Source organism: Agaricus bisporus, assembly GCF_000300575.1.
Source record: "Agaricus bisporus var. bisporus H97 unplaced genomic scaffold AGABI2scaffold_3, whole genome shotgun sequence".
NCBI lineage: Eukaryota > Fungi > Basidiomycota > Agaricomycetes > Agaricales > Agaricaceae > Agaricus > Agaricus bisporus.
In genome coordinates, this window is record NW_006267366.1 from 1,290,108 (window position 1) to 1,305,770 (window position 15,663).

At 48.0% G+C, this 15,663-nt stretch overlaps 6 protein-coding genes across 6 annotated transcripts; 3 read left to right on the forward strand and 3 right to left on the reverse strand.

The window, feature by feature from the left end:
- Nucleotides 1-81: 81 nt before the first annotated feature.
- Nucleotides 82-818, reverse strand: AGABI2DRAFT_141850 (hypothetical protein; the record flags this gene model as incomplete). Its single annotated transcript, XM_006459217.1, has 3 exons — nt 82-243; nt 305-368; nt 424-818. The coding sequence occupies 3 exons, from the start codon at nt 816-818 to the stop codon at nt 82-84; spliced, it is 621 nt and encodes a 206-aa protein (XP_006459280.1).
- Nucleotides 819-3,260: 2,442 nt separating this feature from the next.
- AGABI2DRAFT_191280 (hypothetical protein) lies at nt 3,261-4,279 on the reverse strand (the record flags this gene model as incomplete). The annotated part of the gene is made up of 4 exons (XM_006459218.1): nt 3,923-4,279; nt 3,556-3,870; nt 3,463-3,502; nt 3,261-3,397 (listed from the first exon to the last, which is right to left on the reverse strand). Coding segments are annotated over exons 1-4 (768 nt in total), but the record flags the coding sequence as incomplete, so codon positions are not given.
- A 58-nt stretch (nt 4,280-4,337) lies between these two features.
- AGABI2DRAFT_191281 (hypothetical protein) lies at nt 4,338-4,686 on the forward strand (the record flags this gene model as incomplete). The annotated part of the gene is made up of 2 exons (XM_006459219.1): nt 4,338-4,531; nt 4,586-4,686. Coding segments are annotated over 2 exons (294 nt in total), but the record flags the coding sequence as incomplete, so codon positions are not given.
- A 158-nt stretch (nt 4,687-4,844) lies between these two features.
- Nucleotides 4,845-11,506, reverse strand: AGABI2DRAFT_177274 (hypothetical protein; the record flags this gene model as incomplete). The annotated part of the gene is made up of 7 exons (XM_006459220.1): nt 4,845-6,023; nt 6,077-6,168; nt 6,219-6,352; nt 6,402-6,630; nt 6,684-10,651; nt 10,704-11,319; nt 11,372-11,506. The coding sequence occupies 7 exons, from the start codon at nt 11,504-11,506 to the stop codon at nt 5,267-5,269; spliced, it is 5,931 nt and encodes a 1,976-aa protein (XP_006459283.1). The 3' UTR covers nt 4,845-5,266.
- Nucleotides 11,507-11,636: 130 nt separating this feature from the next.
- On the forward strand, nt 11,637-13,950 carry AGABI2DRAFT_177275 (hypothetical protein). The gene is made up of 8 exons (XM_006459221.1): nt 11,637-11,953; nt 12,015-12,395; nt 12,449-12,488; nt 12,660-12,678; nt 13,048-13,222; nt 13,289-13,573; nt 13,627-13,731; nt 13,788-13,950. Exons 1-8 carry the CDS (start codon nt 11,654-11,656, stop codon nt 13,890-13,892), a joined length of 1,410 nt encoding a protein of 469 aa, XP_006459284.1. The 5' UTR covers nt 11,637-11,653; the 3' UTR covers nt 13,893-13,950.
- Nucleotides 13,951-14,078: 128 nt separating this feature from the next.
- On the forward strand, nt 14,079-15,651 carry AGABI2DRAFT_191285 (hypothetical protein). The gene has a single exon (XM_006459222.1). The coding sequence runs from the start codon at nt 14,131-14,133 to the stop codon at nt 15,643-15,645; it is 1,515 nt and encodes a 504-aa protein (XP_006459285.1). The 5' UTR covers nt 14,079-14,130; the 3' UTR covers nt 15,646-15,651.
- Nucleotides 15,652-15,663: the final 12 nt, after the last annotated feature.

Below are 15,663 nucleotides of genomic sequence, written 5' to 3' on the forward strand. Positions count from 1 at the left end.
TCTAGGTGTTGTCAACTTGAAATAAGGACTGCGAATTATTCCTTCAATAAGAATAAGATAATACAGGTTGGAGAACTTTGATCAGTCGACATTTCGACCTGACTGCAACACGACAGTTGCGACGATTGCCAACTCCAACAACCCAGCCTGGATGGCTTCAGTTGTTATGTCCAACGTGACAGTACCTGCTTGTCGTTGTATTTTCAGCACTTCTTGCGAGGGTGGCAGGTGATATTGATGTAACTGTTAGGCGAGAGCGATCAACCGAGTTCATCATAGGGTAAAAATAGTGTGCATCACTTACGTGAATGGCATCCCCAACGGGCGACCAGATGTATCTAAGCCCTTTACTATCCATGGTCCGAAAGCTGAAGTCAAAAAAAATTAGTGAAATTGACACTAATCAGCTTGATTGGGTCTAACCTTTGATTCTGGGAAATTGGAATCCAGTTAGCGATGTATTGTTGCGGTAAAACACCCGTGATTTTGACGATAGGTTTCTGGTGCCATTCGATGACAGCTAGCTCCTCTCCGTCAAATCGGTTAAACACGGTGACATGTGGCAATTTATTCAAATTCGTGACGATATCGATATATTTTCTCGAGGATGGACCGTATATGGTACAGTTGAGGATGCTGGCGTTGGAATATGTGAAATGGAATAGAAGATGTTGGGCAGGCTTGTTTGCGTCGGGGTATGGGTAAGGCAATGCACCGAAGAGGCTGGGTTGTGCATCGTTGGAACGTTGGGGATTTATGGTGTCGGGATTGGCGGGATTATGCCAGCCTCCTAGTGCATAGGGATTGTTGGTGTACATCGCCGGTATAATGAGAAGATAAGGGAACAATGAGGGATTCGTCTATAGGTCAGCAGCGAAGAGAAGATGAGAAACCGTCGGTATTGCAGAGTTGAGTTAAAGCAAGCCAGTTAATATATGTCCCCAGGTTCATACAGGCGCTTCGACGTCGAGGCGCGTAACGCAGTGCCGCATCCGTATAATTGACCTCTATTCAAATGACCACCGAAACATCATTGGTATAGTCATCTGAAGATCTAAGTATTCTTGTTTTTTATTTCCCGAATTAGGTCGTTCAAAATTGATCGAAACGCTAACCGACATGCCCGAGGCTACGAAATCCATGAAACATAGAGGTCCTGTAAAAGTATGCGCCATAACGAGTCATATTCGGTTGGCTGTGGGGGGAACTCGGGCAGGCTTAACAATGTCCGCCAGTGTTGCGTACCACAGTGGAGGGTGACCCTTGAACGGCGGGATGAACCATGACCCGCGGTGCTTCGAAAGGACCTGAGTTAGACCGGCGAGCTCACAGCTGTACGATGGGCGAGTCGAATAGTAGAAAAAGGAGCTTTAATCCCGGTTTCATGAAGTCGATTTAGTTAATACACATTCAAGTTAATGATGCGCTATCGCCATAAGCATCCTTGGTTTACACGTCACGTGCAGGCTGACAGAATTGTGTTACCAAATTAATTTCAACTCCCCACTCAGCAATTAGTATGATGTTCGGCAAGCCGTGCTCCCCGGCTTCTCAGGTTTGGGGAAAGTATGTTGTGTGAGCTAATATGCAAGTTTTCCCTCGGCGTTCCACGTTTCCCGTGGTACATAAGAAATTGGTAATCTCTTCTTCAGTTGAACAAGGAACGTTGAAAACCTTAAGGTTGCCCAATGCAGTCTTTGTACAGCTTCGAATGTTCTTCAAGTTAGTAAGTTCCCGTTCCTCGACCCTAAATCAACTTGTCTTTACGTTGACCTTGATTAACTAACTGAACTAATATTGGAGGGCGCTCAATGTAAAAAGGACCAGAGTGGTTCTTGAAGCAATGGTCTTCGAATTATGTATTGTCTTCAAACCTTAGTCTCAGAGTCTCCGAGACTAGAGAGAACATGAACGAACCAATCCAAGTACAGAAAGTGTTTATGCAGCTGCCCATCATCACTTACGTTCGGCAAGTATTGTACGTGCGATAAGTATACGCCATCAGGAGTTCAGGAACAGCTCAAGTGAGAGTTTCAAACGCTTCAAGCCTCATCAACCGCGTAATTGAAATTAGTCCAGCGGCACAAAAATTTTACGCATCCGAGTCATGTTGTTTAACCATTTTTCGCGTCTCTAAACAGGAATGACCACAACCGATTCTGACTGAAGTTGCCTAGAGCAGTCGGCCATTGGCGGCGGTTATCGTGCAATGCCGACTGCCCTATCTCATTGAGTTCGGCAAGCTCCAACTTTCGCAACCTTGCGCAATCGACATAATTATGATGATTCGTAAGTTGTAAGCGTATCTGGTGATTACTCTACATGCTTATTTCGTTCTGATGGGCACACCGGGGAGGCGTCAGAAAGCTGGCGTAATGCAGTGGTGTTTGCCCCCTAGGCCAAGTTCACTCCAAAAGTCATCGCATTCGGCAGGAGTGTAGGAACTCATGGCGCTGTTACTAACTTCAGCAACTTTGTTTGTGAGGGCTTTCATGCAGTCTCTGTGCTCTCAAAGTCAACGGAAACCGCGTAGCATGTAAGACTGAATGAATATTCAGGAATACTTAGTCCAATGCATAAGATTGCATAATCCCCTTTTTCCTAGTATTAGTATTGGGTTATCTGACATTTTCTGCCCAACTACAGGATTTTCATAAATCGATGCATTATATCCCGAATGACAGGAAATCTTTGCAGGGTATAACTGGTTTCAGTGTTCCGAGAGAAGTCCCTTGAAATTTCTTGCCTAACGTGGAACGGTTCCTGATCTTCCCTGTTCCCCATGACACCAAACGGCTAGAGCCGATCATGCACACGGTAAGTAATCCAACTTGATCTTAAAATTTAAATATATCTCTACTTGTGCAGCTGCTAAGTAATAATCACTTTACTATGTCCTTTAGCAAGCAACCACATGTTGTAGTTTATGACTTAAAGTCCTCTCACACCTCAGGAAAGTTGTTGTTCTGGTTTAGAAAGGCAAAGCGGGTAAGTATTATGACAATGGACTATCTGAGGTCGGTGTTGACTCGGCTTCTTGAGTCGGGCGTTCTCCATATACAATATACATAGATGCATGTAGTACTTCTGAGCGTGGCAGTCTGTCAAATGCTGGATCACGCAGTTTACCAATCTGCATCAACTCTGAAAAACTGCTTACCAGGTCGGAACTAGTGGGAAGCATCATAACATACGTGCAACCGACTCTGAAGTCCATTATTCATTGGGCCAGTAATTTCCAACTCAGAGACTCAGAATATGGAATGGACAAAAGGGATCAGAGATGCATTATGGGTATAGAGATCATAACACGATCCAAAAGCACTGGACTGATAAGTCCGTATACATCTAAACCCACTAAAAGATAGCACGGACAAGTCCACCGCCGATCGCGGCCCCTGAATATGGTCGTCACCTTCATGTTTGTGCCAAAATGTGAAGTCAAGTGTAAAATTTACGTACCTGCTCCAAAACCAACACCACCTGCCGCTGAGTGCGCCATCTATTAATTTAGTTTAGATGTAGGGCAATGATTTACACCAAGCATCGCCGTACCGTGTTTTTCAAGCCACCATACTTGCTCTTTTTCTCTTGTTGTCCCTGATCTTCCTCGAGTCCAAGGGAGTTGGTTTGTCCTTGGACGGGTGCGGGCGCAGGCGCAGCGGAAGGCTGATCCATCCCATGGTAGGCAGCTCTGAAAGGTTTATACACAGGCTTTTGACTCGTGGATGCCGAATCCTTGATTTTTTCTACAAAGTTCGCTGGGAAGACACCCTGGCGACCATTAAGACGACCGGTCCACCAGTCACCATTTGTCTCTTCAACAATTTCAATGACATCTCCTTCCTTGATAGAAAGATCGCTTTCATCCTGGAAGTTACAATGAGTATGCAGCATACCATCCGTTAATTTGGGGACAAACTTGACCACTCCAAGCCCAGAGGGCGCGAGCTCGAGTTGTAACAGCAGGACTAGCCTGGAAATTTACGGGTGTGGGAGCAACAGCATGGGGCGTTGGTGCAGGGAAGGAAGGCACCGCGACATTGGCTCTGGCGTCCGGGCGGGGCAGCTTCGCTAAAAATTGGGATGCATCTTTTTGTGCAATGTGGCCTTGAGAAACCAAAAATTGGACATTATTTTCGACCTGAGACACGATGTGTGCGAGAAGTGCAGAGTCCTGAGAGTCTGAAAAAGTCATAGTGTCGAAGATGAGGATGAAGCAAGGGAAGAAAGGTAATTATTCAACATGCGCGCGCCCAAAGCCCATGAGTCGTTGTGGTGATGGCTTGTGACAGATCTGGAATCTAATTTTATCACCCACAGCCATGCCTGCCATCCACCAAATATCCTCTCTTCCAGCTTTTGTCTCTCGCGAACAGCATACCTCAATAGTCGCCTCAACCCCAAGTTCCTTCAATGATATACCTCCCATAGTGCAACATCAAGAAGAGAATGTTACTGTTGTGCTTGATCCCCCACTGTCAGAGTTTTCGGGTGATGATCTAAAAGGATCATTGTACGTTCTTACAAGGTACATTGATCACAATCTGTTTCATTCTCGGAGTCTTAAGCTACCTATTATCAGTGCTCTCGTGTTTTTTTCCATCAAAGGGCGCGGGTTTCAGGTTGAATATCCCTCCATCACCCTCCATGCCGTCTCGCGGGGCGAATCTGGCCCCTCAATCTATTGTCAGCTCGACGAGACTAGTGCAGAGCAAATTCCTACAGAAGACCAACAGTATGATGAGATGCGCGAGTTGAGCATCATACCTGGCTCCCCCGAATCATGTAAGTTGCATTTTGAAATCCTCTTTGCACAACAAGCATCTAAAACAATTATCTACTCAGTGGAACCTATTTTTGAAGCCCTTTCCCATTGCGCTTCCCTCCATCCTGGTGATGATGTTGAGGAAGATAACGAGCTTGACGATGCTTTCATCGATCCAAATACAAATAATTTTGAAACCTTTAATGGAACTGGCGATGAAGAGCTCAGCGAGGTTGGGAGGGTGCGCAGTGATTTCCTCAACAATAACCGCTTCGAGCCATACTAGACCAACGCAAATAGGCTGCTCTTGAATATTTGGAGTCTATCATCTACAATCCATTTGAAGATGCACAAGACCCATCTACTGGTACACCCGACCAGAACGAAAGGAGCGAGAACGAACAAAAAGAGACAAATCATCTTTAATAGACATGGCATCGATCCTAGGTTGTGACAGATGTAAAACGGTCATAGATATAGATATCATAAAGAACTAAACTACTTCAAAAATGCCTCGAACCCTCCCCCTGGTAGTGAGTTTGGAGATTTGCTTCGATTCGTGGGCGTGGGTGTTATAGGTGTTGGAGGGGTGAGAGGTACAAAAGGGACCTTTGCTTTGACTTCTCCAGCAAGTTTACTGGACGGAAAAGCAGGAGGCGTACCCCAGAAATCTGCCGCAGAGGTCTTATTAGGTGGTGAAGCTTCACTAGATGTCCTCTTCAAGGAAACAGAGCTGTGTTTTTTGGGGTTCGAGCCAGCTCCACGCTTCGAACTGGGTAGAGGCGCGCCAGGACGAAATTTATCTTCAGCGGGAACATTGAGATCTATGTCCCAAAAAGTACCTCTATTCTCTTCCGGCGGAGGGAAAAGAGGTCCTTGAACGGATTCAAAGATGTTCGAAGCAGTTGGAGATTTTTGCGGCGTCTCAAACGCTGACGGAGGTCGCGGGGCAGAAGCTGCCCTCACATTGAGTATTGGCTCCTTGCGAACTTTCAGAAGGGCCTTCTTCAGTTTGTACGCTGACCGCTCAGCATTCAAGGCGGCAGCGGTTGTCACCGCAACATGAGGACTTATAGCAATACCACGTCGTTGTCGATCAGGTAGGCGGATATCACGGGAACCGGAAGGTGAGTTTTGGGATCCGATTTTAAGTTTGGAAACGCGACCAGCCAGTTTTTCCATCTCATCGTTTTGCTGCTGGATTGCCATATCAATATTCCGGTATGTTCGATTAATGACATCGAGACTCGGAGCTCTGCATATCGGTCATTAGAATTGACCGGCATCATCCAAAGATCATCAACTGACTTGATATATGGTCGGCCTGAAGCCGCCTGAGAGAGCTTTCTCTTTGATTCCTGTAAGTGAGACTCCAGCTTCTGAATGCGGTCTCGCGCAGCCTATTAAATTGTCAACAACATAGAAAGTTCGGTAATCGAGTGAGGCCTACTCTGATCCCGCGACGAAGGTGCTGTTGAGATTCGAGATGTTCTGGTCCAAGTGACCGTGTATTTAACATCTTAGCAAACTCCTTGTCTCTCTTCGCCTTCTTGAAACGGGCAATTTCTTCCCGTCTAGTGTTCGCTTATTTAGAAGTCAGAATTCATATCTGAAAAGAAAGTATCACACTAACCTCGTAGCATATTGCCGTTCAGCTCCCTTAAAGCTTGCTTGAAGGTTTCCCGGATACTACTCAGTTCCACAAGATCACCTTCGAGTTGCAGCACTGTTTGTCGGAAGGTCACTGCATCAGCAATTCCCCATTTGCTACGATCACCTAGCTCCGCTTTGAGGCGAGATCCTCCTGCTGCCTGGGTAAGTCGACCATATCTGATAGAGACTTCATCCCTCATCTCCTTAAGCTGGAAAAAAAGGATGGGTCAAAGAACATTTGACACAAGTAGTAGTGCCTTACCTCGGCGAGTTCCTTCTCTATTCCCTCAACCATCGAAAAGCAGGCTCGCTCGATGGTCATTGGTGTCGGCTTTGAGGCAGATTGAGGAGGTGAAAGAGTAGCTGGTTTGCTTGAAGTAGTCGCAGGAGCTGATTGCGGCGGTTTTGGAGAGCTTTGGTGACTATCCAGTCCCCATACTCCTGTAGGCTGAGGGCCGAAGAAACCAGACGGCTTAAACCCAGCAGGTGGTTCAGAAGGTGGGGGAGGCTCAGTACGAGGGAAGACTGGTGGCTTGGCCATCGCTGAGGCGGAGTCCGACGGGGGCGGTTGGCTTGGGGGAGCCATTGGCTTAGGCGCTAGTGAGAAAGGTGGAAGTGAGAAAGGTACAGATGTAGTCGGGGGAGCAACGGAAGCGGCTTCTGGTGCTTGAGAGCCTTCCGGAAGAAGAGGGGGTTTCGAAGTCTCGTCTTTCGCTTGTGCAGCAGGTTCGATTGGTTTGGGGAAAACAGGCATGGGTGGCCGGGCTGGGGCGGGAATCGGCGAGGGTATCTGAACAGCTTCAGCCTCCGACTTAGTATGCGTGGTTGATTTCTCTTTTTCAGAAACTGGACCGCCGAAAGCCGACAACAGAGGAGGTGTTATCGGTCTCACGGTCGCGTCATTATCTTTCTGCTTGATTGGTTCCTCTCTGACGATAGATGGCTTGGGCGAAACAGAAGGCCTAGACAAGGGCACTTCATATATTCCAGGTTTTGCTTTGATTTCACCTTCCTCCTCTTCTTCCTCCCCCGATACAGGTTTGGCCGCCAACGGGGAACTGCGCGCAGGACGCGTACTTGGGCGTCCGATTCCAATGCCAAATGGCGAAGGAGAGGGGGAAGTCGAAGATGGTGTCGTGGATGTGGGCGTTGGCGAAGGGCTCTTTGCCGGTACTTGAGAGCCCGTGGAGGGTGACCCGGGAGGTGTGGTGCTCTCTCCCTGAGTAGCTGATGTTTGATTAGCATCAGTTGGCGGCGAGGGAGACACAAAAACGGCTGGAACTTCGGGCTGTGGCGTTGGCGACGATGAACGTCTATCTGACACCTCAGACAACTTGTCTTTCTTTCTGTCAACTTCCTCTTCCTCTTCAGACTCTTCATTGTCCGTCGATGGTTCACTTGAAAAATCAGAAGATAAGAAGGAATGAGCGTCATCTCCCTCGTCGTCTTCCCCAACGACGTCAAATGATCTGTCAGTACTGACATCGACGAATGACCCTATAGACGACACAGAAAGATCACTGGTAGAAGCATCCCGACTCGCCTCATGCGGTGTTGCTTTTGGCGTGGTGCTTTCCTCCGATTCGATAGCAGAAGGTACGGGAACTTTGGGAGTGGTGCTTTCCTCTTCTTTTAAGATGGAGGAGCGCGGAGGGGTCTTGGGTGTAGTACTTTCCTCTTGTTTTGCACCGATTGAGGGTGTAGGGGTTTGAGGTGTGGCACTTTCCTCCCGTTTGGTAACAGGTAAGGGTGTAGGAGTTTTGGGTGTAGTATTTTCCTCCATTTCCGTAATAGTCAAGGGCGTTTTGGGCGTGGTCGTTATATCAGAAGGCGAGGGTTTGGTAGACGTTGGCGTAGAGGCTGCAGAAAATACAGGTGTTGGTTTGCTTGGAGTCGAAGGTTCCATTGTAGACCCTTCCGATGACTTGGCTGAAAAATGTTTTCCTTCATCTACGCCCTTCTCGATATCGCCTTCGCTCTTCAGCAATTCTGAGAACGGCTTTTTCTGTCTACCAGAAACGCCGAAAAACCCTGAGCTCGGGCCGCTGAATGCACTGAACCCACCAGCAATTGCAGGTTTCGCTGGAGTCGTCGTAGGGGTCGTTGATACAAGGGCTGGTTTAGCCACCCCCATCTGGGAAGTAGAACCAAATACAGATCTATTGGTGGCACCTAGTTGAGATGGGGCTCCAAAGGCAGGCGAAGCAGTTGAAGGCGCTGGTTTAGATTGGGCGAAGTCTCTGAACGCATTAACGGGCATTTTTTCATCGTGTTTTTTGAAAAACGGCGATGTTTCTTCTATGGCTTTGAGCCCACCGAAAGCAGTAGACTCCCGAATAAAGGATGACGAAGAAGGGCCTGAGACTGGCGCGGGTATTTCTTTCTTGATTTCAACAGGTGAACTAACAGGCCTACTGGGTATCGAAGGCTCAGGCGATGAAGGCGGTGACATCATTCCTGGCGGAGGCTGAGTTGGACTGATGCGTGGCACAATAGTCGCCTCTGCATTTGCTCGTAAACCGAAGCCAGATGCAGAACCAGCCAAACTGGGAGACGTAGATGTACTTCCAAAGGCGCCGGTGCTACCAAGTGGTTGCACCGCTGATTCTGTAGGAGCATTGGCACCCAGCTGCCCTGACTGTGAAGCAGCGCTAGAAGTATTTGACCCACCGGACGCATATGCAGCAAAACCACCCACTGTAGAAGATTCCCCTTTGTTAGATTGTAAGGCCGAGCTAAATGACGCAGGGGAAGATGCGAAGGCAGCAAAGGCATTACCACTGGCTGGTGCGGTCGTTACAGGTGCCGGCTTCCCGAAGCCCGTCTGACCAAAGCTGGGTTGTCCAAAGGATGGTTTCGCGAAACCGGTCTGGCCAAAAGCAGGATGGGCCGCAGGTTGTGGAGTCGAAGAAAACGCTGAACTAGAAGATTTTTCCTGACTAGATCCGCTAGTTGGAGTGGTTGAACTATAATTGCTGAAAGCACCAAAACCCTGCGCCGGCCTGATGGGTCCACCGAATGCAGGGGTAGCAGGTTGACTTGTTGAGGGCGCAGGCCCAAACGAGCCAAAGATGCCCGTTTTAGGCTTGCTATCACTAACCTCTGAACCGCCCCCGCCTAGAGATAATGTGCCAAAACCTGGCGCTGTACCGTCGGACATGGACGCCTCCCTCGTCATCTCATCAGGAGCTAATTGCGTTGGAGGTGGCATTGAAGACGAGGTAGCACCAAAGCTAGGTCCTCCAAACACGTTTCCTGTATCTCGTTGGGTCGCAATATCCGAAAATGCATGCCTAGAAGGCTGGTGCCCGAAGAACGATGAGGTCGGTTGCGAAGAGCCAAAAGCAGGACTTTGGCCAAAGATGGATGAACTTGTCGATGGCGAACCAAAAGATGGGGTTTGGCCAAAAGTAGGTTGGGACGCCTGCCCAAATAACGAAGGCGGTTGAGCGCTTGTGCCAAATGTAGAGTTTTGCTGCGGCATATTAGAATCGGAAGTGACAAAACCCGAAAGGGAGGTAAGAACGTTGGCAGCATCCTTTTCGTCCATGGTAGCATCCACGGTGATATCCCCCGGTTGAGTAACTTGTATATCAGGGACTGTTCCGGTAGTAAGTGACATCATCTTGAGGTAAGGTTTGCTATGTTCAAGGCGCCAAGCTTGAACTGACCCATCGTTGAGATAGGCATATACAATTGGTGCTGAGGTCTCAGAATCTGTCAAATCAAGATCTAACACCATGAGCGTCGTTTCGTCTGATTGTTTATCGAGGGGTAGAGACACAGGATTCTCTTGTGACTGTTGGAACCATTGGCCACTATGTCCCCCAAGAATCTCAATGTCACTTGATGCTCGGTCACCCACTACCATCAAGGCTTTTGAATTCTCTGAAATAGAGTCTTCATCCCAGTGAGGCAGAATCAGAGCATGCGACTCTTGCTGACGGTCACCCATAGGGAAAGGATGGATTGTATCGAATGCGGTCAGACCGTTGGACTTCGTATCAAGGTAAACGATTTGTTGAATGGATTCTCCCTGGTTGGCAATCTGTGGCGCGTATGTCACTCTGAACGTATGTCCAGGACTTAGCCAATTTAGACCGACTAATTGGCCCTCAACAGCCGCAGGAAGGTGTTTGTTCGGAACCGACAGTTTATTTGGAGCAAACGTTAAGATGTCGCCACTCCGCAGACCGATAGCAAGGTGTTTGCCCTTCGGAGACCAAGAGACTACGCAATCACTCAGCACTAATCAGGCGTACAACCAACTGGGAGCGCTCACCTGCTATAGGATTACCATCTGAATTTGCAGATGACCAACCTCCCAACGACTCGAGATTGGTGTTCATGAGTTGGACCACTCCATCACTCCGTACCACAGCAAACTTATCGACTAGATCGGGTTCTGTCCCTGGATTAGGGGCAATTTGACGCAAGGCTCCATATTGAGCATTGTAGGTGTGAAGAGGCGCTACAAAACCCTCGCCAGACGAAAACAGCATCGCAGTATCGTAGACATGAATAGACCCGTTGTCACTTCCAACCAGGAGTCTAGTATCATTCTGGGCAAACACAACAATGGTGGGAAGCCCGACGTCCAGGTTGAGATCGCGCTGAGGGAAAAAAAACCCCTTCTCGTCTTCATTGGCTTTCTGAATCGACTCTCGCAGGTCTTTGAGAGGGGAGAAGATGATGTCTATGTCCATTACGCGTAAGTAGAGACATGTTATCTCGTCGACATATGACTTGCCTTGGGCGTCACCGATCTTTCGTACAGCAGCAAACCATCCCTTTGTATTTGCCACAGCGAATGGACGATACGTTGTTAAGCTGTCAAGGGTGAAGGGTTCGGAGAGATAGACACGCGTAGATTTGTTAATAAGTCGGAAGTTGGGATACTAAAGACAATGCTTGTCAATACGAAATGCACGATATGTGTTTCTCACCTACATTGAAACCGTCCGAAGAACACGATCGTCGGTTCGGGTTGACGTTGACATTGGATTGTGGAGGGTAGCTGATAGGTGGAAATCGTTCTGGTGGGGTAATAGAGGGTCCAGCGTGACTTAAGGGCGTAAACTGCATGATGGCGAAGGAGAAAGTCTGCCCAGCGCAGCTCTCGTCCACCTCAAGCATTCAATGGTTGCACGTGACGTTATATATTTTTATCCAGGCCCGCGTCTCAGATTCGACCAACTCCTAATTACATGATGCACCGAGTTAAGGTTCACAATGACCGTCGACAGCCTTCTGGCACATATAGTCTCTCAAACTAGAGGAAATCTTGAGATCCTTGTTGCTCAGAACCAGCTGGCTGACAGCGACTGCCGGTCCCTTCTGGAGAAGCTCAAGTCAATCGAGGATGTTTCCAAGATCGCTGAAAGAACACAAAACACAGCGATAGCCCAAACAGCCACCACACCTGCACATACTACACCGGACTCCAGAACTTCCAATCCCTTACCCACCCCGGAGCCGACGTCCGTGCTTTTCCGTGCTCGAGCCATTTGGCCCTACAATGAACATGGTCGGGTGAGTTTCTCTTCCTTACCACTGGGATCATTGGGAGCACCGATGCTAAAGCTGCTTGAAGGAATCACGAGACCTTTCTTTCTCTCCAGGAGACATCATAGAAGTCTTCCACGAGACAAACGGAGATTGGTGGGAAGGTAGATGTAATGGTAGGAGTGGACTGTTTCCTTCCAGTTACGTCGAGAAAACGAATCCCTTTGGATTCCCTGCCCGACCCATGAACGTTCCTCCTCCTCTTACTGGAGAGAAGTTTACTCCTCATATTACGCCACCACATTATCAAACCCAATATATGGCGCCAAACCCCGGTCCTGGATATGCGCCAGTACCCATAGCACCTCCCAACGTGCCTGACCCTGTCGTGACACCCCAGGCCGCCGAACAGCAGCAACACAATCAACCTCCAAAGAAACATCGCTTTCCTGGAGGATTAGGCAGTACAGTACGCAACTTTTCATCATTTATATATCATGTTGACCGTGATCATTTAATTAGTTCGCTCATTCTGCGGTAGGTGGAGTTGGATTTGGTGCAGGTCAGTATCCATATCAAATCTTCTTTGAATTTTACCAACTGTTCTCCAGGCTCTGCACTTATCAATAACATCTTCTGAAGAATCTGAACCGACTTTTTTCGCAATTACTATCATACAAATTGACCTTGTGTCTTGATCATTATCATACGTATACAAATATATCATCTACAGTGGCGATGTCGATTGCCCGGTGTATCAATTGGTTTTGTTTTCGCCTTTTGCATTGTTCAGTTTGAAGACGTAGATCTCAGCAAGATCTTATCCGGGGATGATCCGTGTTTGATCGTGGGACTAACCACGGAACTACTTAGCATAGTAATCCTTTGGTAATCCTGACGTTGTCAAACTGTTTTTGTCGGCACTGCAGATTCCTTCTTCAGCCATGAATAGCGTGAAAGTTCCAACAATCTCTCAAGAAATATTGCGTGGCCTCTCGGTCGAATCGAAAGCTCCAATCGAACGGCTGGCTGATTTTCTCGCAAATACACACTTACCTGATCTGTCCGTTAGTTGTCTTACAACTCATTTGTTTCATTCACATGACGTGATCTACTCATAGGACACCTTATCCCAGGAGTCGGCTAGCAGCAGTTCTTGTACTCTTGTATGAAGAAGAAGGAGCACTCCGCGTTTTACTAACTACCCGGTCAAAGGCATTGAGAACCCATGCCGGACAAACCGCTCTTCCAGGCGGTAGGGTTGACGAAGGAGATAAGACGTTCGTAGAGACTGCGGTAGGTTATGTATGCCTTCTTTATGCCAAAAAAATGATGTTAAATCATATCGTCATATATCTAAAGCTTCGCGAGGCATACGAAGAAGTGCAGCTGCCTTTGGGTAGCTTGGACATACACGTGTTGGGCGTCCACGAGCCATTTTTATCATTGCACAAGCTGCTGGTCACACCTGTCTTTGCCCTATTGACTCGGAATGACTTGCTGGGCGAACTCAAACCATCGGAGGAAGAAGTCTCCAAGATCTTTAGTCACCCACTCGAAGCGGTTCTGGATCCGCAACTCTCTGAACACGAGGCGAACCTTGCAACGTTGGGGAGTGAAGACTGGCCATATGCAACAACCTATTATGTATGTTCACGAGCCGCAATCACTTCTAAGGTGAACTCATTCTTGAGCTTCAGAACACGAGCGATTCTCAGGTTGTAATGCTCGGCAACACAACGTACAGAATGCATCGATTCCGAACAAGCGCCTCCCCGATCAAAGGTCTAACGTCAGATATACTGGTAAGATTGTTAACACGTTCTGAACTGTACAAAGTCGTGATATACACTAAAAACAGATTAAGGCAGCCCAGATTGCATATGGGAGAGAGACCGTGTATGAACGGTTTGCGCCGGGACAAATATGGGGATTCGAAGCGATTATGATGGCGTCACAAAATTAGAAAGTGTGTAGTGCATTCGGTGGCAGTCGGAAAAAATGTTTAACAGAATGTTTAAGGCATAAAGCGATGGAACGTGAGAATCGAAGTTGTTGGCAATCGCGGAGACATCAGGGAAACATCAGACATCAGGCAACCCTTTTGTGTTATAAAATCATGATAGCATTGATAATTCGGCAGCTTTGTTCTCTCCCACTTTCCCCCGCCACAATTGTTACCTCTCCCCCTTCTCCCCTCCGCCATGCCCTTCAATCCCTTCGATATCGATTCTCCCCCCCAGTCCTACAGAGTTCTCCCACCGACTACTGAGGCTGGTGATATTGGAGCAGCGCCTTGCCGCGCCCGACAGCTTCCCCATTATCCGACGGCCTCGTCTCAGCTTTCCTCCCGACATTTCAATATGCATTCTCAACCCAGCGACCTTCCTCTATGGGAATATAAGCCTATCTTCGGCCTCATTCACTCACTTGGTGTTTGCTCAGTCTGCACGGCATATGCCAGTCATGTGGCGACGTCTATTAATCAAGCTGACGCTTCTATCATCAAAGCGATGAAGACTGGACACGAGCATCAGGATATTTTTTTCATGGATGGTTTCGGCGAAGGCTTGCGCCACAAGAGTTCAAGCACTGCGGAGGTGACCCACTTGAAGGAAGAGCTCAATACTACAAAACATGCCTTTGAGGATTGTGTGGCCGAAAACGAATTACTGCGCTCCGAGCTTGACCAAGTCAAGCTGAAACTCTTTCACATAAAAGAAGAGTCCAGACAGATCAGGCACTCCTTGCTCAGTCAAAGCAGTCCTATTCCATCCCTTTCTCCGCCTTCCCTTTCCAGCTCCCATGGCACGCGGAGCCCCGGTTCTTCAATTGGCTCGTCATTGGAATTGCAACGAAATATTAATGAAGACATGAATCGCCCCCAGTCGAAACAGCTTATGGCACCTTTGACTACCGAGCAAGAAGGCACATTTTCTCATCCCGCACGACAACTTTCAACGACCTATGCGTCCGTGGTCTCTGATGTCCCCCAAATCCCTCATACTTACAACATTACATCTCAACCCTCACCCAATGCGACTCCGTCTATATCCAGGACTTCCAACGCTCAGCCTCTTTCCCGCAATCATCCTTATATCAAGTATCCCAGGACGATGAAGGAATTAAAGGATTTGATGGACCTTGCACACGAACAGACGGCGGAAGGCGTTGCTGCGTTATCTATCGTGAAGAGTGTATGTTCTCGTGCCCATGGAACACCTCGGGAAAGCAAGTCTTTCATGCAAAGGTGGGTACTCATGAACTGGAAGAACCCCTACGCGGCTACTACTGCGTCTGCGACCTCTATGGGAGCCAAAGCAAACCCTCGTATTGACGATTCTGTGGATGTGTGGTTCGATTATCTCTGCACTCATCCTCATTCATGGCCAAAGGGTGTTCGCAAGGATGCCATTGGTCGACCTGTCATGTCTGATCTCATCGCTAATCGTGCTGTGGCCCGGATGAGACCCACGGAATCTGCGGCGATGAGGAATGATTTCATCTCTCATGTTACAGACATGTTTGCGGTTCCTGGAATGTACCAACATCTCTTAGAGAGGAACAACTTTACGGTCGCTAGCGAAGTTACTTACAACACATTTTCTGGGATCGTCACCCCTGATACGATTGCCCAGCATTTTGCTGATTCTGGGTTCATGCCCGAGGATGCTGAACATAACTTTGAACCATGGGCCAAGTATTACAAAAAATGTTGATTTTCTAATCGTGCTGGA